We start from the raw sequence: 23269 nt of genomic DNA on the forward strand, positions 1-23269 counted from the left end.
CCCCCGGGAGTCCGGGGCCACCCGATCCGCGCCCTCCACCGGGGCGCGCGGACACCCGGCAGGGGCACCCTGGCCTGGGCGAGTAGCCCGTGGCCTTTCCCCTCCCAGCCAGCCCGGGCGCGAGGGCACCTGGCGGGGACCGGTGCCCTGGCCGGCCTCCTGCCTCGGCCATTCCGCGTTCTCTTCGCCCCGGGGCGCAATCAACTCCAGGGCCTGTGTTTGTGAGTCTCAGAAGCAGTTTGTCGTTCTCCACGTTTGGATTTATTACAAGCAAAATGGAAATCGAAGTTTTCCTGGAAAGGGAACACATCAAATAATAATAAACCTCCAGCGTAGGAATAGTGGACTTTGGATCTGCTTTGAGATGGCCGAAGATGATGGAAGTCTATAAGGAACCTAGGTGAGGCTTCTAGTCTTTGAAACAATTGAGTAGACGCTCCGGAGGGAAGTTGAAATACGCTGTCGAAGTGACTAATGCTTCTGAGTATATAAAGTAATTTAAAAGCAGGATTGCTTTCCCCTCGGCGTCTCTCTGAGTATAGGAGCCACTGTGTTAACAGCACAATAACTCCTTACATGTGCCCACCCTGTTTGGGCACACGTTGATGGTTTGCCATACATATTCAGGGGACACTTAAGCCCACTTTACAGATGAGGAAACTGAAGCCCAAAGTAGTTCGGTGACTTACCCCAGGCTGTGCAGCCGATGAGCATTTGTATATCTGGGGGACACTTAGCCCGCCACTGCCTGGCATGTGGGCATGGAGGTGGGCAAGTGAACCAGACTTCCTAATTCTCTCTGTTCCTTGCTGCTGAACTCAGCATTTTCCAACAGCCCCTCCCACGACTCAAATGCTTCGCCTCAGAGGGTCTAGAGATCTTGCTTTCCTGTTTGGGTTGGGTGGGGCCTGGGAAGGCAAGGGTGCAGTGGAAGGAGCAGGATTGTCCTGGTGGCCTGGCTCAGCCCCCCTTGGTCAGTGGCTTTCTTGCACTCCAGGTAAGTTTCTGGAGTCATTTTGCCCAGTGAGCCTTAGCCATGGGAGCTGCAGAGTGTGTGAGGGGCTCAGAGGCAGGCCAAGAGGAATTTTGAGGAAAGGAAGTGTGAGGGCTGTGGGCCAGCATGAACTGGATATGACAGAGGTGGGGACAGAAAGAAGGGGGTGAGGCGGGCAGCGAGGACTGAAGAAGTTTGTTTACATCGAGGAGATTTTACATGGACAGCAACTGTGGGTGATTTTACCCCGCAGCACCCAAGCTGGCAGGCCGTTTTTCTGTAACATTTCCAGTGAGTCCTCAGTGGACTGTGAAAAGGCTAATCTTTGAGCAGTAGGAGCCTTTGAGGTTCTCAGATTTCATACTTAAAAAAAATGTACAGGGAAAAAGGAATTGGCAAATGTAAGGCCTCAGGATGGAAGATAAAAGGGATCTGGTAATTTTAACTCTCTCTCTGGCCCTCCCTCCCCCCGGCCAACACAAAACCAACCCACCATACTTGTGTGATCAAAAACAAATATTGAAATTCTGTGGTTGAGATCAAATAGTTCTGTGGAAATGAAAATGTTTACTCATAAAACCTTAAAGAAAATGTCAAAAAATAATTTTTGTTTGTGGAGAAGCAGGGAGGAGATGCTTGGGGATTTTGTTTAAACACTGAACGTGTCTTTCATGTAATTTTAACATCATCCAATAAATGTATATATTACTCACTTCTCGTAGGTAAAGGCTAGTTTGTAACTGCTACCTATATCTGCCATTTTTAATAGATCCTTGTCTTCTATAATATATGTGAAAATACAAACCGTAGTCGTAAATTGACATGCAGCTAAGGACTGGGGAAGCAGTTCAGACCCAGGAGGCTGGAGGGAGCCGTTTAACTGAAAATAGAACCAATGTCATCGTTTCTGAGAGTTGTGTAGGATGGAGGGAGAAGAACTTCTCGAAAGGGCAGCTAGTAGAAAACCTTGCTGTGATCCTACAGCTTTGTCATGGCTCTGCTTTGTAGACAGAACTAGGATTTAAGAAAAAAAAAAAAAAAAAAAAAACCCTCTGAGTTTACCTCCTCCCCACTTGAGACGCTCCTCCTTCACTGCCATTTTCTACTTCCCTTCTGTAAAGTGTTCTGCCTTGTGTGGTCTCTCCAGTGAGTTTGCGTTCTTGCTCCCTAAGGCAGCTATTTCATACCTGTTCCCTGTTCCAGACCTCTCCCCTTCCTATACACACCCCTGGCTTCCCTTTCGATTGACAAAATAGGGACCTCTGACCAAGGGAACATCTTCATTTCGCCACTGCCTAGTCTAGCATGCAGCTGATGCTACTTTTTCCTACCTGCCTGCTGTGCTGGATGGCCAGTCCCTCATCTCTTCCTGCTAAGGGCCCCTCCTTCTGCGGCAGCCTCCACTCCATCCCTTCCTCTTCCTATCTTTTCAGAGATTGTCTCTCCTTCATAACCATCAGTATAGGAGCATACATCTATCCAACAGAGCCTTCTGCACTGCTGGAAATGTCCTGTGTCTGCATCGCAGCCACCAGCACATGTGGTTATTGGACACTTGAAATGTAGCTGTTGAGACTGAGGACCTGAATTTTTAACTGAATCTTAATGTAAATAGCACCTGTAGCCAGTGGCCACCATATTGGATAGCATAGCTTTAGTTTCTCCTGTCTTAAAAAGGAGCTCTCCCTCCCTCCTGCATCCCTCTCCTGCTTCTGTTTTACTTCTTTGTTCTTCGTCACCTGAAAGCACCTCAAAATATACATCCAACCCCCCCTGGCTCCCTTCGCTTTTTTCCTGCCGTTTGTTCACTCTTCATACTCTGCAGTCTGGCTTCTGCCTCACCTCCGCATGGAAACTGCCAGGGTCGGGGTGGCCAGGGCGTTGCTGAATCTCACTTTACCTCTCTCTCAGCAGAGGACCACCCACTCTCCTCAAAACAACAGCCCTTTCAGCTCCTCTGGTTTCACTGTTTCCTGCTTTTCTTCTTACTCCTAGTCATGGGGTTGTCCAGGAACTGGTCCTGGTTCCTCTCTCTGTCCATAATGTCTTCCTGGGTAATAACTGTCCCACCCCCAACTCTTCCCCACCCTCCCATGGCTTCACGTCCATCTGGATACCTATGATGCCCACATTTTAATTTCTAACTGAGATCTTTCCTGGGGCTTCTGACTCTCGTCCATACATGGAGCTCTTGATATGCCTTCCAGTTCTCACCTTCCTCTGCCTTCCCCATCCCAGTCAGTGGCCCTATCATGCTCTCATTTGCCAGGTCATCCTTGAGTCCTGTTCTCCACCCCTCACATGCAGGCTGTCAGTTCGTCTTGTGCATTCTACTTCCGGGATCTATCTGGAGTGCCTTCACCTTGCCCCACAGCCGTAGTTCCCACTCTAGGCCTGGCTACCATCCCTCCTTCCTAACAGGCCCCCCAGTACTCTGGGTTGTCTGCAGTCCATTTTTCACACAGGAGCCTAAGTGACCAGCTTTTAAAATCACGAGGCAGATCGTGTCATTCCCCTTTTTGCATACCTCCCGCTGCCCAGGCGCTGAACCCGCTCCTCACGCCGTGCTGTTGCGATCTGCTAACACAGATCTCCTTTCCGTTTCTTGCCCCACCTGAGAGCCTTGCCCTTCATTCCCTCTACCTGGAATTCTCTTACCTTCCTCTTTCCCCTCACGGTCACCTGTTGAGGGTCTTTCCTGCCATCCTGCCTACAGCACCCACCTCCACAACTCTTTAACCCAACCCCACTTTTTTTTTTTTTGAGACAGTCTCCCTGTGTCACCCAGGCTGGTGTGCAGTGGCACAATCTCTGCTCACTGCAACCTTTGCCTCCTGGTTTCAAGCAATTCTTATGCCTCAGCTTCCTGAGTAGCTTGGATGATAGGCGTGTGCCATCATGCTCAGCTAATTTTTTGTATCTTTAGTATAGACAGGATTTTGCCCTGTTGACCTGGCTGGTCTTGAACTCCTGACCTCAAGTGATCTGCCCACCTCAGCCTCCCAAAGTGCTGGGCCCCAGTCCTACCTTTGTTTCCTGTAATTGCTCTCCACAGCATGCCAGTAAGCATGCAGGTGTTACTTACCTCTTAATAATCTGTCTTCAATAGCCTCCCAAAAGGATAGGCCTTATCTTTTTCACCAGTGTATTCCAACACCTAGCACAATGGCTGGCACCAAATAGGCCTCCAGTAAATGATTTTTGATTGAGTAAATGCTTGAATGTTGTGGGCAGCCTTGCTTGGATGCTGGCCTGGAAGTTGCGATAGTTTTTGGGTTAACTCTTATATCGCTTGCTTAATTGGGAGTTGCAAGGGCCAAGACAGAAAGAGATCACATTTGGATGCAGTTTTCTTTTAACACTAAAGCAAGCCATTGAGCTTTTATTGTGACATGGGTTAATTTTCGGGCGGTCTGCTGTCCTTTGAGTACTGGGGTTGTAAATTACCTTTTTACTCTCCTGCGAAAGGCCCTCAGAAAAGCCGGCTTGTCTGCTGTTGTGACTTTTAGCTGATTTTGTCAATGTTTACAAATAAGATCCGCTGTATTACTGTTTGGCTTCATTTGACACGCCTTTATTTTGTTCAGCCAAGATTACCTTGCGACGTACGGATGCCACAATCGTGGTTATCTAACACCTCGGACTGCCTTTGGTACTCTATACCGGTTAACTTTCTTTTGATGTTCGTTCCGTCTTCTTTAATTTTCCATTCCTCCTGAATCACACCAGACTCTGTAGTTCCAATAAATTACAGGGCTGTTCTTAGGGGTTTGAGTTGACTACAATAGATACAATCTCTCAGATATGTTGAGGTGAGTTTATCTTCTCTTGGTCCTGTGGGTTTTTTAAACTTCACTCTCTAACATTCATTCAGTCACTACATTGGTAAGGCAGTTGGTGAGTGCTGTGGGGATCTGGAGATGAGCAGACCCACTAGTTAGTTCCTGCCCTTGTGGAGTTTATATTTTAGAAAGGGAGATAAACTACACACACAAGTACCCGCTTTGTATGTGAACGGCTGTGAGAGTAAACACAGTGTTATAGTCCATTGGGTGTCAGAGGTGGTGGTGGAGGGGTGCCCCTCTATTTGGGGAATTGAGGAAAGATGCTGTGGTACGTTGTTGGGGGGACAGATGGTGTGGTGCACTGATGGTTACACAATCATCCCCGTTAGTGTCTGAACTGGAAAAATACACAGAATTTGGAATAGCGTAGGCACTACATAAGTAGCTATTGAATGAATGTGTAAATAGGCATGAATGAATATTCTCTTTGGGTCGACTTTCTTTGTTGTTGTTGTTTTACTAAAATACACAGTTTATCAGATAGAATAAAGGATCAGGAAGGGGGCTAGAGGATGTTGCAGTAGGATAGAGATTTTAGATGGGGATCCAGAAGGAGACTTCACTGAGGAGACATTAAAGAGCTGAAAGAAGGAGGAGAGTGAGCCATGAGGGAAGTATTCCTGGTGGTGTAAATAGCGTGAATACTGTATTCAGTGTGCATAGTGTGAACAGCAGGTGCAAAGGGCCTGAGGCAGGAGCATCCCTGGCTTGTTCAAGAAATAATAAGGAAGCTAGTGTGGCTGGAGCAGAGTGAGCCAGAGGGAGCATGAAGGTGAAGCGGTCAGGGAGGTAGCAATGGCCTGACCAGTCTTTGGGTTGACTTTTACTTTGAGAAGTTGCCATCATTCTTGTTGGAAACGGCCCTGAAGTTTCTGGCCCGAGGGTTGTTAGGAAAGAGTAAAGGCACATTTGCTGCTTGCACACAGTCCCCTGAAAGAGAACCCTGAGCAGACCACATGGTTTGTTTTTGTCTAATAGACTCAGTGATCTGTGAAAATTATTAGGTTTCTTTTCTGGAGTGGCTCCTGAGGAACTTAGAGTTAAATGTGTGGTGACGACCCTTAGCAGATTCTCAGACCTCATCCGTTACCTATATTTCTAGCTCAGTGTGATGGCCCCACCCTTGTTTTGTCTTTACCCTTTGTAATCTACCACTTTTTTTTTAACAAAAGGAAAATAACTTTGCTTTTTTCTAATTATAAAAAAACTACATGTTTATACTGAAAAATAACAGCATAAAGAAGGAAGTGAAAATTACTTGTCATCCCACGTCTTAGGGATAACCTCCATCAGCATTCAGTGTCTGCCTTTGTACTTTTTTCCACGTATATATGTCTGTGTGTGTCTAGATGTATGTCTACATAGAGCAAGTCTATTTTTAACAAAATGCAATCGTTTTATACATCTGTTTTGTAACATAATTTTTCCATCTTAAAATATCTTGAGTGGACATCTTTCCATGCCAATAGCTATAAAAATATCTCATCATTTAAATCCACACCTACTTCTAATTTGTCATTTTGCTAAATCTTATACATCTTTGTAAACCTATTTAAATCCTTTCTGGAACAAGACAGGCTTTTTTTTTTTTTTTTAAAGACATTTTAACAATTTCTTAAAGCAGTTGTTTGCTTTAAATGAATTACTGAAGGAAAGAAATGGTAGAGGAGACCAAGATCACAATTAACATTGGGTAATTTACAATGCCTGTGTAATTTGGGTGAGTCACTGCTCCTTAGTGAATCTTGGTAAGAACATCAAGGATTCATCGTTGTTGCTAAGGGTGATTGGTGGACCGAGACCCAGCTGCTCAAATTGTTTATCCTGGTTTGGAAATATCAGGGCAGAGTAATTCTACTTTAAGACTTGTATGAGAAGGTTCTTTGCAGCAGAAAGCACCCATGCCCATACCTTGAAGACCCCTTCTGCTTCAGAGGCTCTTTGTCTAATATATATCACACCCCCTCCTTCAAAGAGAATTTCCCCAGTGAGCAGGTTGGCAGGGATGTATACAAAAGGAAAGACATTGTATTTCCTGCTTTAGTAGGAAGGCAAATTAAAAAAAAAATTTTAAATAATACACCCTGGGCAAATCTACTGAAATATCACCACAGCCTGCACAGACATCTAGAACCTTTGGAAAAAGAACTTCCCTTTGGTGCACGGGGTGGGACTAAGGGCAGGGACCCCTTTTCTATTTGACATGAAAAACTTTCTTCACCTTTGTCAAATGTGAACAGCAGCCAAATATCATATTTACAATAGAGAAAAGGCATTTTTTCTGAATGTTAGAAATCTGCAGTATACCAAGTCCTGATCTTGAGAGTTAGACTTTGTTTTTCTTCCCCTAGGGTGAAAATAAATTGAGCAAAAAGAAGTATTGTGAGGAATTGGGGCAAAAAGCTTCTAATTTGCATTGGTTTTGATCCACTGGTCTTTTAAGCACTGCTTGTTATGTGTCTGCACTTCCTAGGTATTGCGCACATAGGCTGCCCCCAAGTCGTATTTATAGGTTTGGAGGTGAGAGCTGGCATCATGATCCAGTTTCCTAGTGGGGTGCGTTTTGTGTGGGAAGGGCGGCGGGATGGGAGCCTCTGAATGCATGATGAAGACTCCAGTAGTTTTGCCACCGGGGTGCTGTTAGTCATATGGTATCATTCTGGTAGAATTTATTTAAATTATATTTCAAATTAACTTGTTAGAATAAAAATACGCTTGTGGGGAACACATTTAGACATTTGTCAAAGACTAGAGAGATTTAAAAAAAATTTTATTCATAAGCCTGGTTGATAGTCTTATTATTATTCCTCGGAGGAAATGGAGATGGTGGAGTCCCCCACCCCTGTGCAGACAAGCTTAGGATAAGGCTTTGCAACCAGCTACAGCCCTTGAGTACAGAAGTGGCTTCCAGTCAAAGGAAGGCTGAAGTGAAGGCAGCTCCCAGCTTTGCAGGGGCTCCAGGAGGCCCCTCTCTTTGCCCTGCCTGGGGAAATCTCTGTCCAGATCACCAGTAAGGGGCAGGCCGAGCCCAATCTGCCTTTGGTCCTCTTTTTGCTCTGGGGGTAATCTCATCTGTTGGTTATGGGGTGGGCGGTATCCACAGGAACCTGATGAGTGAGGAATGTTGCAGACCCCACTGCCTGGGCATTGGATCCTTTTGGGATCTTTAATTGGGAAAGCTTTTAATTGGAGTTTTTAGATAAAGGGGGAAAAAAGGAGAGTTGTTTTGGGTTGTGTCCTGTGGGAACTGGTGACAGAGAGGGTCCTCCTGGGGAAAAGGAATGGAGCTTGTTCCACGATGCTCCAGAGAGCAGGCAAAGGAGCTCCCAGTGGAGGTGGCATCAAGTCAAATTTCCGCTCACTTGGTATGAGGAAGAGCTCTCTAACTCCTCCAAGTGGACTGAGCGGAGACTCAGTGGAGGCTCAGCTGTCTCAGTGGAGAGTGCATTGTCATGGAGCACCACTGGCTGTGGGGGCTGGGAAGGATGGTTAAACACATACAGCCCAAGCCCCGGCCCTCCTAACCCTCACTGGCTGTGTGAGCTTCGATGAGATAGTTAATCTCTCTAGGCTTCACCGTTCTCATCTATAAAATGGTTGAGGTGATTAAATAGAAAATGTGCGTAAAGCTTTAGCACAGTGCCAGACACATAAGCACTCAAAAAAATGGCGGCCAAGTTTATTATCATCATCATTACCACGGCCATCATTTCTTCTTTGGCTGGGAAGTTGGCCCTTTGGGCACCCTCTAGAGTTATGTGGTTGGGGATGACATGCGCTTCCATCCTCTCATCCTTTAATCCCCTCGGGCACTCTCTGAGTCTTCAGCCACTCTGTGCAGCTGCCTTCGAGACTACCCAGTCACTTTGCTGCCAGTCCTGGGCAGTGCCACAGTTGGCTCCCGGTCAGCAGGTGACTCAGGCAATCTGAGGCTTGCCCTGTGAAATGTCGCCTCATATCACTAAGCCTCTCAGGTGGCGTGGGTGGAGGAATGTCACCAGCCAGAGGATCAGGAAAGCCAGGAGAGTGAGCTGACCCATGTACATCATCATCATCATCAACAACAACAATAGTCGCCAACCATTTGCTTTTACAGGGAGGTGCAAGTGTGGGCAAAAGTTAAGGGGCTGGCCGGGCGTGGTGGCTCACGCCTGTAATCCCAGCACTTTGGGAGGCCGAGGCGGGTGGATCACGAGGTCAAGAGATCAAGACCATCCTGGTCAACATGGTGAAACCCCGTCTCTACTAAAAATACAGAACATTAGCTGGGTATGATGGCGCGTGCCTGTAATCCCAGCTACTTGGGAGGCTGAGGCAGGAGAATTGCCTGAATCCGGGAGATGGAGGTTGCGGTGAGCCGAGATCACGCCATTGCACTCCAGCCTGGGTAACGAGCAAAAACTCCGTCTCACGAAAAAAAAAAAAAAAGTTAAGGGGTTTTTCCCTGTTGTGGCATCAGACTAGGGATTTGTGTTGCTGTCAGGGAACCCTTCATTGATTATTTGTGTATACATTCATTCATTCATTCAACAAACAGTGATCCACCTGTGTCAGGCACTGTCATGGGTGCTAGGAACACAATGATGGACATCTGTGGCTCTGGGATGCTCACAGGCTAGTGGAGGAGTTGGACATCAAGCAAACACTGCCCAATGGATGGGCACTGCGGGGTGTTGTACCGGCGTCATGTGGACTAGTCCCATGTGGTTCAGGGTCTCTGTACGTCTCTGGACTCCCATCCCCACTTGTATGGATCTGAATTCCTTTGTGACCACCCTTCATCTGTGTGTCGGCTCTTTTACCTTTCTTGGTCCTTGGCCAATGACCATCACTTGAATGTTGAGTACCTTCTCTGGGCTAGACACCAAGAAGATAGGTCATAGGACAGAGTCCCTGCCTTCCTGAGGGAGATGACTGGTGAGCAGGTAACTAGCGCAACGAGATGAGCCTGTTATTGAAATATGAACAGGGATAAATGCTTAACTCTGTAGGAAACTAGAGAACACTTCCTGAAGGAGGTGACATCCAAGTTAAGTCTTAAAGGATAAAGAGGGGTTTCTCAGGCAGACAAAGTGAGGAACAGAGCATTTAAGTGGAGAGTGTTCCCCGAGGGAAGTACGGAGATAGAGAACAGGGACCGTGGACTCAGTCTTTGCCTGGCCATTCACTGCCTGTGTGACTGGACCAAGGTACTGACCTTCCTTGAGCTTCCATTTCTTCGTCTGTATAATGGGAGTAATAATAATATTACAGCAATGTTGTAGGGTTATTGTAAGGATTAAATGAAACACAAATGTTGATACACGTTAGCTATTAGTAAGAGGCATGGAGATGGAAAAGAATGTGGAGTAGAAGGTGAATGTGGATAAGGGTTTCGGAAGGTATCGGCACGAAGGAGACCTTTGGGCCAAAGTGTTGGGACTTAATCCTGTGAGTGGCAGGGAGCCAGCCATAGGTGAGGCTGGAGGTGAGGGTAGCAGCTTGTCCTGGTGTCGAAGAATGAGGCCTGACCTCCAAGCAGTGGGCTTGGAGAGGAAGAGGTGACTTGAGGTGGGAGGCAGGAGAAATGTATTGTATGGGCTTCAGTCTGTAGGCAATAAGGGGACATTTTCAGTTTTGAAAAGAAGAAGAATGCTTGTTTTAGGGTGATTTTTTTTTTTTTTTTTTTTTTTGAGACAGAATCTTATTCTGTCACCCAGGCTAGAAGGCAGTGGTGTAATCTCGGCTCACTGCAGCCTGTGCCTCCTGGTTCAAGCGATTCTTGTGCCTCAGCCTCCCGAGTGGCTGGAATTGCAGGTGTTCACCACCACACCTGGCTAATTTTTATAGTTTTAGTAGAGACGGGGTTTTACCACATTGGCCAGGCTGGTCTTCGACTCCTGACCTCAAGTGATCTGCCTGCCTCGGCATCCCAAAGTTCTGGGATTATAGGTGTGAGCCACCATACCGAGCTAGGAAAATTATTTTAGAGATAGTAAGGAGGGGTAGTATGGAGACTGGAAGGAAAGAGACCTCATAGGAACTGGCAAGGCAAGAAATGTTGAGAACTGAAGGGAGAGAGAGAGAAAGCTGATACGGCGGATTTATATAATGCAAACCTTGCCTTGCTCTGTAATGGATCTGAGGCAGCTTCTAGGATTGTATGTAATATGGCAAAAGAGAAAAACATATGGAAGATTCCAGACTCCTCATTGGGGATGAGAGGTTTTTTTTGAGACAGGGTCTTGCTCTGTCACTCAGGGAGTGCACTCTAGTGCAGTGTAATCATAGCTCACAGCAGCCTCGACCTCTGGGCACAAGTGATCCTCCCACCTCAACCTCCTGAGTAGCTGGGGCCACAGGCACATGCCACCATGGCCAGCTAATTGTTTCTGTTTTGTAGAGATAGGGTTATACTCTGTTGCCCAGGCTGGGCTTGATCTCCCGAGCAATCCTCCTGCCGCCTTGTAGTTCTTTCATATATTGTAGTTGCTAAATGAGGACACAAGCTATCATTTAATGAGAACTTGGTAGGTTGGAGTCACTCTGCAGAGTACTGTCTATGCAATATCTCATTTAACTCTTACAACAACCTCCCCATTTTCATAGTTGAAGAAACTGGGCTTAAGAGATGCAGTAACCTACCAAAGCTGTCAGTCAGTACATGGCAGAGTTGGAAACCAAGCTTGAGCCTATTTGAGAGCAAAATTCATGTTCTTTTTTTTTTTTTTTTTTTTTTTGAGAGAGAGAGAGTCTTGCTCTATTGCCCAGGCTACCGTGCAGTGGTACAATCTCAGCTCACTGCAACTTCCACCTCCCAGGTTCAAGCAATCCTCCTGCCTCAGCCTCCTAAATAGCTGGGACTACAGGTATGCACCACCACACACCTGGCTAATTTTTTTTTGTATTTTTAGTAGAGATGGGCTTTTGCCATGTTGGTCAGGCTGGTCTTGAACTCCTAGCCTCAGGTGATCCACTCACCTTGCCCTCCCAAAGTGCTGGGATTACAGGCATGAGTGGTCATGCCTGGCCAGAATTCCTGTTCTTAAGATGCACTTTCTGGAGGCCAAAGCTCTCATGAGAGTCATGTGGTAGATGGACTCCACTTTTGGTTGTTGGGATGGGAGAACGGGAGAGGCTGAGTTGCCACTGATGTGTATGTTTCTAGGCTGTGTGGTTGATAGTGGTGATGTTGACTTTGCTTGGGAACACAAGAGGAGATGCAGTTATTTTGGGGCAAATGATGAGAGTTTAGTTTTGGGCGGATATGGTGACTTTCCACTTGTCCAGGCTATCCATAGCAAGTAGAAATTCAGCTCTAATATTCAACGGTTCAGATAGAGTCAGAGATACAGATTTGGGAGCCATCACCTCTGAGATGGATTTGACCTCTTAAGGAGAAAGAAAGTCAAGAAGGACAAAGATGGACCTCTGGCCAAGGCTTGCGATTGGAGGGAAGGAAAGAAGCCAGTGAATGAGACGGGGAGGTGATGAGACCCAGAGGAAGGCTGGAGGAGGGAGGGATTGCAGAAGCCAGGGAGAGGGGGCTGAAAAGAGGAGCATCCTCAACAGGGTCACAGGCGTCACAGAGCTTAGAGGAGGCAGGGGACTGAGACTGTTTAGTACCCCCGTCTCTGTGGGAGCGGGAGTGTTAGGGCACTGAGGGAGTTAGAGCAGCCTCAGCCACGTGTGAAAACACAAATCCATTGCCGGCAGAATGATTTAAGTGAGTATGTGAGGAGCGAGTGGAGAAGTCTAGCTAAGCTGATGATGAAAGCAGCTTGAGAGTGAGTCGGGGTGGAAGGACCATTGATGTTTGTTTCAGAAGTTGAGAATGTTGGGAGTCCAAGGGTACGTTGAGATTGAACATCCCAGAGAAGGATGAGAGGTTGGAGGCAGGAGGCAACTAGAGGAAGATCTGAAGAGATGTGTATCGTCTTCAGAGACCAGGTGAGGTGCAGACAGAGAGAAATTTTGAGGCTGTGACCAGAAGAGGAGTGTGGAAGCTGGATCAGCTGGCTTGTTTTTATTTATTTATTTTTTTTTTACGGGGGCAACAGAGTCTTGCTCTGTCACCCAGGCTGGAGTGCAATGGTGCGATCTCAACTCACTGCAACCTCCACCCTCTGGGTTCAAGCAGTTCTCCTGTCTCAGCCTCCCAAGTAGCTGGGATTGCAGGTGTACACCACCATGCCCAGTTACTTTTTGTATTTATTTAGTAGAGATGGGGTTTCACTGGTCTCTAACTCTGGACTTCTGATGATCCACCTGCCTCAGCCTCCCAAAGTGCTGGGATTACAGGCGTGAGCCACCACGCCCAGCTGAGCTGGCATTTTCATCTCAATGAGAGCTAAGGGATTGATCTGAGAACTGGAGGGTAGATCAAGAAGGAAAATGGGTTGATACAGCTGGTTATAGGGTTGGGGCGTGGAGTGAACTGAGGCAAATACTGACTAGGGAACAGCCTTCAGAGACCCGTTGAAGATTGAAGACTGTGACTTTGTAAAGGTGCCAGTGGCCACTGGTAGATGATGTGCCAACATGTCAAGCACCCAGGGAGTAAGAATAGATGCAGGCAGTCCCAGACCTGCCCAGGGACAGCCACCCTGATCAGACTTGGAGTGCTTTGCCATCCGCAGCTCTGGGCATACCACGTGGGAGGTGGGGGAGCCTGCTCTGTCTCTATCTGTCACCTCTGTGCCCTCACTTCTCTGATTTGCCAGCCATTGTTCTGTTGTTAATAATTCTTCCAGACGCTTTCGAAAAAATGCATTAAAATTCTCACCAGCATGACCTCTTTGAGTAATGAGATCTGTAAGTTTATTAACCTCTGTGAGAAGTGGATTTTCTTGCTCCATGGGAGCAGATAATCTCTTGGAGGAAACGAACATTAATGTGCTGACCTGGAGGGCAGAGGCAGTGTGGGGGTGGCTTATCTGTGTCCCTCCCCACTCTCTGACAGTGTATGTCTCATGGAACTCACGGAATATGGGCTGATTGCTTCTGCACATCACTGTCCCTCAGCCCACTCGGTCCAGCAGCAGCCCAACGTCAGAGAAACCAAACCATAACAAAATCCAAGTTTCTGTCAGTGAGTCTCATTTACTAAGCATGAGAAGGGGAAACTTGAAGATGAGAGCATTAAGTCTTGTACAGAGAAGAATACCTAGACTGTACGTCATTCACAGTGGCCTGGGAACCCACTGGAGTTGGGAGGGCCAGCAGGATATTTGCTGTATGACCAGGTTGAAACACGTCCTCTGTCATCCCAATGCTGGCCTTCAAATGTGCACATGTAATGAATATTTGACATAAGCTAAGTAGTGACGATGCATGACTTCATCCTTGTTAGCTGGATATTTCAAGCCTGCTATTACCTAGCCCAGCAGTCTTGTATGTACCCTGAATATTTTTGGTCCAGGCCCCTCTATATTGTTTATCACATAAAACATCTAATATAAACTTATATCAACATACTATCATGATCTGGAACTCCCCAACCCTTGCCTTCCAGACCAGCTCTGTCTAATAGAAATAGGAGAGCTGGCCGGGCACCGTGGCTCACGACTGTAATTCCAGCACTTTGGGAGCCCAAGGCAGGTGGATCACGAGAGCTCAGGAGTTTGAGATCAGCCTGGACAACATGGAGAAACCTCATCTCTACAAAAAAAAAAAAAAAAAAAAGTTAGCCAGGCATGGTGGCGTGCACCTGCCGTCCCAGCTACTCAGGAGGTTGAGGTGGAAGGATCACTTGAACCTGGGAGGCGGAGGATGCCGTGAGCTGAGATTGCACCACTGCAGTCCAGCCTGGATGACACAGCTGTCTCAATAAAAAAAATAAAAATAAAAAAAAGAAATAGCAGACCCATATATGTAATTTTAGGTTTTCTAGTATTCACATTAAAAAAGTGAAAAGGAACAAATGAAATTAAAAATTTTAATCCAACATAGCAAACATATTATCATCTGCACGTATAATAAATGGCAAGCAACAGAGACATGCTCCCTCTCTGTGTGGAATTTACATTCTAGTGAGGGAGACAGCTCCACTTGTCCCTGACCCCTCCCCTGAAAACACAACCTGTAAACGGATACGCAAGTGAAATAACTGCCAGTCATGCTCAGTGGCAGAGGGAAAGAAGCAAGAGCTGAGACTGACTTTAGAATGTGTGGATGTGAGATGCCCCTCTGAAGAGGTGACATTTAAGCTGCTACTGCATGTGCAGAAAGGGAGCAGAGCCTTCTAGGCGGAGGGAAGGGCAGGTGCAAAGACTGCAAGTAGGAAGGAGAGATCTGGAATGTTTGAGAGACTGAAGTCAGAGCAGCAGGGCAGGTTGCAGCGAGCGGGGCTGGGTGGGGGGGCCCTGTCTCGAATTGGAGAGAGACAGATGGGAGGGCAAAATGGAGCTGAGGCATGGGCTGGCAGTGTCATCTGATGGGCGGAGTGATTGAATAAGGTGGAAAGGCTTTGGTAGGGTTGCAGCATGGTCCTTCTTCAGATTTACGAAGAGCACATGCTGCTCCGTTGGGGATGCGGTAGAAGGGGACCCACCGAAGGTCTCCAGGTCACAGCAGCTGCTGGCTGAGGCTGAGAAGGTCGCAGGGGAGGTGGAAGTGGGTGGTTCTACAGAAGGCTTGGAGATGGATTTGTGAGAACTTTCAGATGGGTGAGATGTGGCATAAGGGATGAGAGAGAGGGAGGAAATACAGAAGACCCCTTTGGTTTTTGAGTTATGCCACTAGGAGAAGTGGGGAAGCCTGGAGGAGGAGTAAGTTAGGATGGGGTGTGGGAGTCAAATTCAGTATCAACAGGTTCAGCTCGAGGAGGTGGGTGGAGGCGGAGCTGGGGAAGAGTCAGGTAATCGTATGAATCTGGGGCTCAGCTGAGAGGCAGATGGGAGAAGCCTGGGTGAGGTCACCCAGGGAGGGAGAGCAGGCAGAGGAGAGGGCTCAGGATTGAGCCTGTAGCAGCCATCCTTCAGGTGGCCATAGAGAGGAGGAGCCAGCAGAGGAGTGGCCAGTGAGGTGCGGTGGCCTCAGGACGGCCAGTGGAGAAGTGTCCCAAGCAGGAGAGTTTGGGCATTGATTTGAGTGCTGCTGAGAGTTGGCCAGAACCTGACAGCATGGCAGCTGTGGGTGCCCCTGACCTGGGGCCCATCTGCGTTGAGGTGGGACCGGGAGCCAGGTGGGTTGGAAGGTGAGCGCGAGGCTGGGGAGCAGGGTTGTGTGGACCCCTTTTTGAAGAAGTTGACTGTTAAGAGAGCAGAGAAATTGGACCATAGCATGAGAGGCCGCAGGTGCAGAGAGAAGCATTGCAGGCAGGAGGTGCAGCAGGTGAATTGTGAGGGGAGCACCACCCACATGAAGTTGAGGGGTAGAAAGCCCAGGCCTTGAGCAGATGAGAGGCCGTTGTTCAGAGCACCAGGGAAGGAGGCCACCATGACAGAGATGCAGGAGGGATTGGTGTGGTGGGAAGACACAGTTCCCATCTGTGGCTCCTCATTTCCATCTGAAATATGAGGCAGGACATCAGTGGGGAGCGGGAACGGGGGCAGGGGACAGGGTGTGGGAAGCTGGAGGAGAAGGTGATGTGAAATTGTTGTCTGGGAGTGAGCCTCAAGCCTACCAGAGAAACAAGCCTACTGGCCACTGCAGAGTGACAGTTTGAGGTCAGAGAACATGAATTTAAAGTGAAACTTGTCCACCCTGTTTTGCTCTTGCCCAGTGGCTTGGGTGTGGGCATGGAGGAGGCAGATGGCAGAAGGCGTGCGGCTGGGTTCAGCTATGCTAGGGGGCAGGGTCCACGGGGATTGTAACCATGAGAGACGGTGGGAGGGAGATGGGCCCTCCCAGGAAGACAGGGAGGCCAGGAGGTGGCTGGTGGAGAGGGGAAGGAAGTTGGTGGCTTTGAGGTCTCTTCGAGGTGGGAAACGCCTATGCGAGGAGCTGGGAGGTTGGCTGGTGTGGGCGGGAAGGAAGCAGGGGATCTGCCGCTCGTGTCTTAAGGTGATGGGTGATTCCAGGGTGTGGCTGTGGGTGAGGGTCACTAAAGGAGTATGGGGAAGGAGGCAGTGGAGTGGAGGAGGCTGAGGAACTGAGTCCCAGGTGTTGAGGGTTATCCCTGTGGATGGTGACGGTGACAGGTGGTGGGCGGAAGAGTAGGCTGGGCTCGGAGCTGAAGCCCTTGGTGGGTGGCAAGAAGTAACGTGGAGGCAGGCGAAGGTGTGTGGGAGCAGGTAACTGAATGGCCTCGCCTCCAGGGCACAGAGGGGGCCGCGAGATGGGGCCACCAGGATGCCCTTCCCCCTCCCTTTCTGTTCTGCATGTGTAGGGGGTCGGTGGAGAGTGTTGCCCTCAGGGACTCGATGGTTTTCAGTAAGGCACAGAGGTGAAGGGAGTGTTCTGGCCAGGGATGCTGAGGCCTGCTGATTTCCAGAAGGATTTCCTATGAGCGTGGGAGGCTGGGAGTGGGAAGGACTGGTTCTGATTTGGGAACGTCCAGAGCAGGGAGGACCCTGCATGATGCTGGATGGCGGGGCAGGTGCGGTCTCCGCCTCTCCCCGAGGTAGAGTGATGGCACCTAGTCACGTCTTGGGCGTGGGGAGTTGGGCGGGTCTTTTGTGAGTGCGAGAGAGACTCCGGGATTTCAAGTCGAAGGTGAGCTCCCTGTGAGTCAGCCCTGGTGGTGTGGTTGCTGTGATGCCACCTAAAACTCTGAAGACCTTAGGGAGGTGTGAAAGCACTGTAGCAAAGGAGGCCGTGGGCTTGCCTGCTCCCATCTAGAACCCTGCATTTGGTTCTGGGCACCAGAGGCCCCCAGAGTATAGATGTGTGGAAGGACATTTGGAGGAGAAAACGCAGAGCAGGAGGGGTCTGGGCATGTTTCTGTGAGGATGGTGAGAAGGCGGGGTTCTTAGCCAGGTGCAGTGGCTCACACCTGTAAACCTAGCACTTTGGGAGGCTGAGGTGGTAGGATTGCTTGAAGCCAGAGTTCAAGATCAGCCTGGGGTGACATAGTGAGATCTCTTCTCTACCAATCATTTTTTTTTTTAAGTAGGTGGGCGTGGTGGCATGCACCTGTAGTCCCAGCTACCCAGGAGGCTGAGGCAGGAGGACTCCTTGAGCCCAGGAGGTTGAGGCTACAGTGAGCCATGATTTCACCACTAAACTCCATCCTGGACGACAGAGCAAGACCCTGTCTCAAGGAAAGGTTCTTAATGTGGGATGTGGGGTCACTGAACACCCCCGCCCATCCTATGGAGAGTTGTAGATAAGTATGTGCTTATCTGGGAAGGGTGTCCATAGTTTTTTACCAGATTTTCAAAGGGGTCCTTGATCTAAAGCAGATTAGCAGCATCTGTTTAAAGGACTTGGGCATATTTCACCTAGAGAAGAGACAACTTGAGCCGACAGTAAGGGCACAGGGAGGAGAGAGCTGCCCCCCACCCTATAGATTACCAGCTGCCAATTGTGGTGGGGGGCTTGCTCTGCGTGGACCCACCTGGCGGGACTCAGATCAGTGGGAGGGAGCCCAGCTTTGGCTCTGTGTGGCCATCTGAGGGAGCCCAAGAGCACCTCTCACAGGTGGGGTGTACACCGGGCTGGAGGTGGGAGGAGAGGGCCTGTGATACCACCAAAAGCTTTGTCCAAACCTTCTTGTTCTGAGGAGTAAATAGCTTTGGGCGTTGCTGGGTTTTCCTCATCCTCAGGGAGAGCATCTTGAAGCCCGAGCTTTGTGGGAGTTATGAAGTTCCTGTGAAGGCTCGGGGGTGCAGCTTGGGGCTGCAGAGGCCTCTGGAGCCTGCCTGCCTTCCTGGAGACAGCGCATTAATTCTAATTCCCATCTTAGGGAGTACACCCTCAGCTTGTCTTGGAGCCTCAATTACTCCTCTGCGGTGTGAGAATGCTGTTGCCTATGGCATGGCCTTGGGGTGTGGGTAGCCCTTCCCCACATCTTTTTTTTCTTTTTTTTTTGAGACAGTCTTGTTGTGTTGCCCAGGCCCAGGCTGGAGTGCATTGGCGAGATCTCAGCTCACTGCAGTCTCCAGCTCCCAGGTTCAAGCGATTCTCCTGCCTGAGCCTCCCAAGTAGCTGGGATTACAGGTGCATGCCTCCACGCCTGACTAATTTTTGTATTTTCAGTAGAGACAGGGTTTTGCCATGTTGGCCAGGCTGGTCTCAAACTCCTGACCTCAAGTGATCCACCCACCTTGGCCTCCCAAAGTGCTGGGATTACAGGTGCGAGCTATCACACCCAGCCCTCTTCCCCACGTCTTACTCAGCGGGGTGAGCCCTCCTGTTTGGGCCCTCATTTGCCCTCCTAGGTGGCTCCAGCACTGGGTTCTGTTCCATGATGTGGATGGAGTTGGGTGAGAAGAGTGCTGAATTAGGCTATCCAGGCCTGGGTTTGAGCACAGCTTTATTTCATAAAAGGAGTCCTGTCTTTCCCTCACCCAGTGTGCTCCTAGTGATGGTTAGGGCTCCTATCTTTATTTGGTACCAACAGAATCAGATTCAGTAAATTTAAAGTGACTCCTGTGAGACAGAACTGCTGATTAATTGAGTTTGACTTTGTGAGAGTGTCCTCTATTTTTCTTTTGTTCTGTCACTTTTTTTTTTGATATGGAGTCTCACTCTGTCGCCCAGGCTGGAGTACAGGGGCACCATCTTGCCTCCCAGGTTCAAGCAGTTCTCCTGCCTCAGCCTCCTGAGTAGCTGGGCCTACAGGCACATGCCACCACACCTGACTTTTTTTTTTTTTTTTTTTTTTTTTTTTGAGACAGAGTGTAGTGGCGTGATCTCGGCTCACTGCAACCTCCGCCTCCCAGGCTCAAGCAATTCTCCTGCCTCAGCCTCCCGAGTAGCTGGGACTACAGGCGTGTGCCACCACGCCCAGCTAATTTTTGTATTTTAGTAGTGACGGGGTTTCACTATGTTGGCCAGGATGGTTTCGATCTCTTGACCTCCTGATCTGCCCTCCTTGGCCTCCCAAAGTGCTGGGATTACAGGTGTGAGCCATCACACCCGGCCAATTGTTTGTATTTTTAGTAGAGATGGGGTTTCACTGTGTTAGCCAGGATGGTCCTGATCTCCTGACCTTGCGATCCGCCCACCTCGGCCTCCCAAAGTACTGGGATTACAGGTGTGAGCCACTACATCTGGCCTTTTTTTTTTTTTTTTTTTTTTTTTTTTTAAAGTAGGCATGCTTCACCACGGATGGAATATTCTGAAAAACTAGAACTGGAATCCCACAGCCTGATTGAAAGCCGTATCACTGGCTTCAAGGGAGGGAGCTAAAAAAAGCCACTCCTTGGCTTCTCCTATGAATTTTAAATGTTCTGAAAGCTTTGCCTTGAGAGGGAAACAATGCCTCAAGCCTTAAATAATTAAGTGGAGCACACTAAGAATGGCAGTGTCAGCCCAGGCTGGTCACACTGTGGCCCCAGTGGCCTCTCTCTCTAGGGCAGAGCTCTGTGGGTGTTGAATGAGGTGGTCTTCATAGCAAAAATCTGTGTAGCTTCAAATACTGTTTACAAGGCATTTGTTGAAATTGGCATAACCCTGGAAATGTTATAAACGAGGATGAAGATGGCATGTGGTAGAAGGCAAGTGTTTACCCTCTGTCATCCAGGCTAGAGTGCAGTAGCTCGATCTCGGCTCTGTGTGGGCATCTCAGGGAGCCCAAGAGCACCTCTCACAGGTGGGATGTGCACAAGGCCGGAGGTGCACAGGGCTGACTGCGACCTCCACCTCACGGGTTCAAGTGATTCTCCTGCCTCAGCCTCCCGAGTAGCTGGGATTACAGGTGCCCACCACCACGCCCAGCTAACATTTGCACTTTTAGTAGAGACGAGGTTTCACCACGATGGCCAGGCTGGTCTCGAATTCCTGACCTCAAGTGATCTGCCTGCCTCGGCCTCCCAAAGTGCTGGGATTACAGGCGTGAGCCACGTGAGCCACCGCACCCAGCCAGAAGGCAAGTTTTCTGCCGAGAGGCTGCATCCGTCAGCTGTTTGTATCATACCTGTGAATTTTTAGCTGGTCTTAATTTGCCCCTCCGCTGCCATGCGACTGTCCCTGTAGGATAACTGTAGACCTGGCCTAAGCCTGTATCCTCCCAGCCACTATAGTATTGGCAGTGCTTTCTCTGTGCATGTGGTGGAAACTTCTGGAGAATCTGTGCAGGGAAGAGAAGGCTAGTTTATCTTCGGGCAGAGGGCCCTCCCTTCAGGGGCAATGATGGCATCTCAGAGCTGCTTCCTGGCTGGCTGTGCACTCTGTGATTGCACAGGATGCTTACCTCTGAGGCCACAGAGTGGCACGCTGGGCAGATGTTGGGTCATGCCAGGAAGTCTTCGTGGTATCTTACATGGTTTCTGTGGAAGAGTGAGTTCTGCCAGGGCAAGGGAACTAATACTTATTGACTCCCTATATACGGTATTTCATTTAAGCTTCACATTTTATAGATGAACTAGAATTTAGAGAGGTGAAGTGACTTGGTTAAGGTCACACAGTCATGACACAGAGTGAAGCCGGTAGTTATGTGTGTTGTGTAATCCTGAGGCAAGTCGCCCAGAGGGTCACGTTTTGTGAGGCTTTTATAGTTTCATGAGAAAAACAACCTTTATTTTAAAAGTACAAGTTGAAGTCTAAAACCAAAAGCGGAGATGTGCCTCAGAAAAGCTGTGTTAGCATACCTGTAACGGGGAAGGCTAGTAGCTGAGGCTTTTTTTTTTTTTTTTTTTTTTTTTTTTTAATGGAATCTTGCTTTGTTGCCCAGGCTGGAGTGCAGTGATGTGATCTTGGCTCACTGCAACCTTTGCTTCCCGGATTCAAGTGATTCTCCTGCCTCAGCCTCCCAAGTAGCTGGAATTACAGATGTGCACCACCACATCTGGCTAATTTTTGTATTTTTAGTAGAGACAGGGGTTTCACCATGTTGTGCAGGCTGGTCTCGAACCTCTGACCTCAGGTGATCTGCCCATGTTGGCTTCCCAAAGTGCTGGGATTACAGGTGTGAGCCACTGTGCCCTGCCTCCTACAGATTTCTTTTGCCCAGAACCTGCTGAGCCGTTTTCCTTGTCTTCCCTTTCTCATCCCTCTGTCTCCCAGCTTCTCCCTGGCCCCTTTTCTCAGGTTTCAGCAGAGGTTATCAGAAGAGTGACTTAGTTCTTTGATCCTGTTGGATTGTATGTTATGATCACTTCTATGAAGGCATTATTCAGATTACATGGTAGGAATGGAAATCTCAAATAAGTTAGGTCTGTTAGGCTGGGTCTGTGATCAGCTGTATTGATGTTAATCTTGACACACAGCAGGGCTGTAAGCTCTCCAGGGCCTGCATTGTTCACCCTCTTTTTGGCCTTGAATCAGAACCTTTTCCCTGTCTAGCAGTGTTCACACCTTAGATGCTCGTTCGCATTGTTGATTGTCTCAAAGAGTACATGACGGCTTTGTTTTGTTGGTTTTTGGCCAGTTGTTGCAGCTGTTTTGTTGTAGCTGGGGCTCTCCTGACTGTAATACAAGGATTCATCTGTTGGGAATATGAGAGGGAAGGTACTTTTGTGACGAGGCTTTCAGGACTGGTTTCTCAATCAAACAGCACTTTATCTCCAAAAAAGTTGGAGTTTCAAGCTCCTCCATCCTAGGTGAGACTGACTTTCAAGAAATGCAGTTTGGTTCTTTATGCATCTTACAAAAATCAGCTGTTTGATTTATCTGCCCTTTTTCTTGGAGCAAGTCAACCCACTGAAGGCTAAACTAACCTGGTGAACAACGAATGCAGCTTGGTGAGGAAGTTGCAGACCAAAGTTAAGATCTGAACCTAGGTAGGATCTTGGTAAGTGTTTATTTCTGGTTATTCATGACTGTGGTCTTCTAGGTAATCTGTTTTTATTTGTTTTTGTTTTCTAACCAAAAGAGAGCTGGAGTAGGTAATCTGTTTTTAGAATGAAAATTTTTAGGTAGTCTCTGGAACTGTTCCTGGTAACAGGTAAAATCCATTTCCCCCTACAGCCATGCGATTAAATATTTGCACGGCGGAAGCAGAAACCAGTCTTTGTGCTCAGACCTCTCATATTCTAAGGGCTTCCAATGTTTTGTGCTTGGGCTTATCGGAATCAACAGCTTTATTTAGGTCAGCTGTGTTGGAGTGGCCGCCAGTGGGAAGAGAGCTGCATCCAAGCAGTCCAGGAGGTCACCCTTGCACACAGTAGATTTAGCCAAGTAGTGCACTTCTGGCTGTTCTTTAGCCCAGCAGTGCATTTCTGGCAGAGAAACCACTGCCAGTACTATAGTGGTTGGGAGGGTACAGACATGGGCTGGGCCCGCAGTCATCTCACAGGGACAGTCATGTAGCAGTGGAGGGGCAGAAGTAGGCCAGCAGTGCACTTTTTTCTTTTTGAGACAGAGTCTTGTTGCCCAGGCTGGAGGGCTGAAGTGCAGTGGCACC

The 23269-nt window shown here is 48.5% G+C and overlaps 1 protein-coding gene across 3 annotated transcripts in view; it reads left to right on the top strand.

Annotated features, from left to right (window-relative positions):
* Positions 1-23269, top strand: part of HOMER2 (homer scaffold protein 2) — a 142057-nt gene that overhangs the window by 38649 nt on the left and 80139 nt on the right. The window contains exon 1 of one of the 3 annotated variants that reach the window (XM_010350143.2): positions 95-400. The exons of the other annotated variants lie outside the window; for them this stretch is intronic. Coding sequence (XP_010348445.1) covers positions 375-400 — 26 coding nt within the window. The 5' untranslated portion in view covers positions 95-374. Of the gene's footprint in view, positions 1-94; positions 401-23269 lie in introns of those variants that run through there. 3 annotated transcript variants of the gene reach the window in all.

The sequence above is a fragment of the Saimiri boliviensis genome, chromosome 5, assembly GCF_048565385.1.
Source record: "Saimiri boliviensis isolate mSaiBol1 chromosome 5, mSaiBol1.pri, whole genome shotgun sequence".
Taxonomy (NCBI): Eukaryota; Metazoa; Chordata; class Mammalia; order Primates; family Cebidae; genus Saimiri; species Saimiri boliviensis.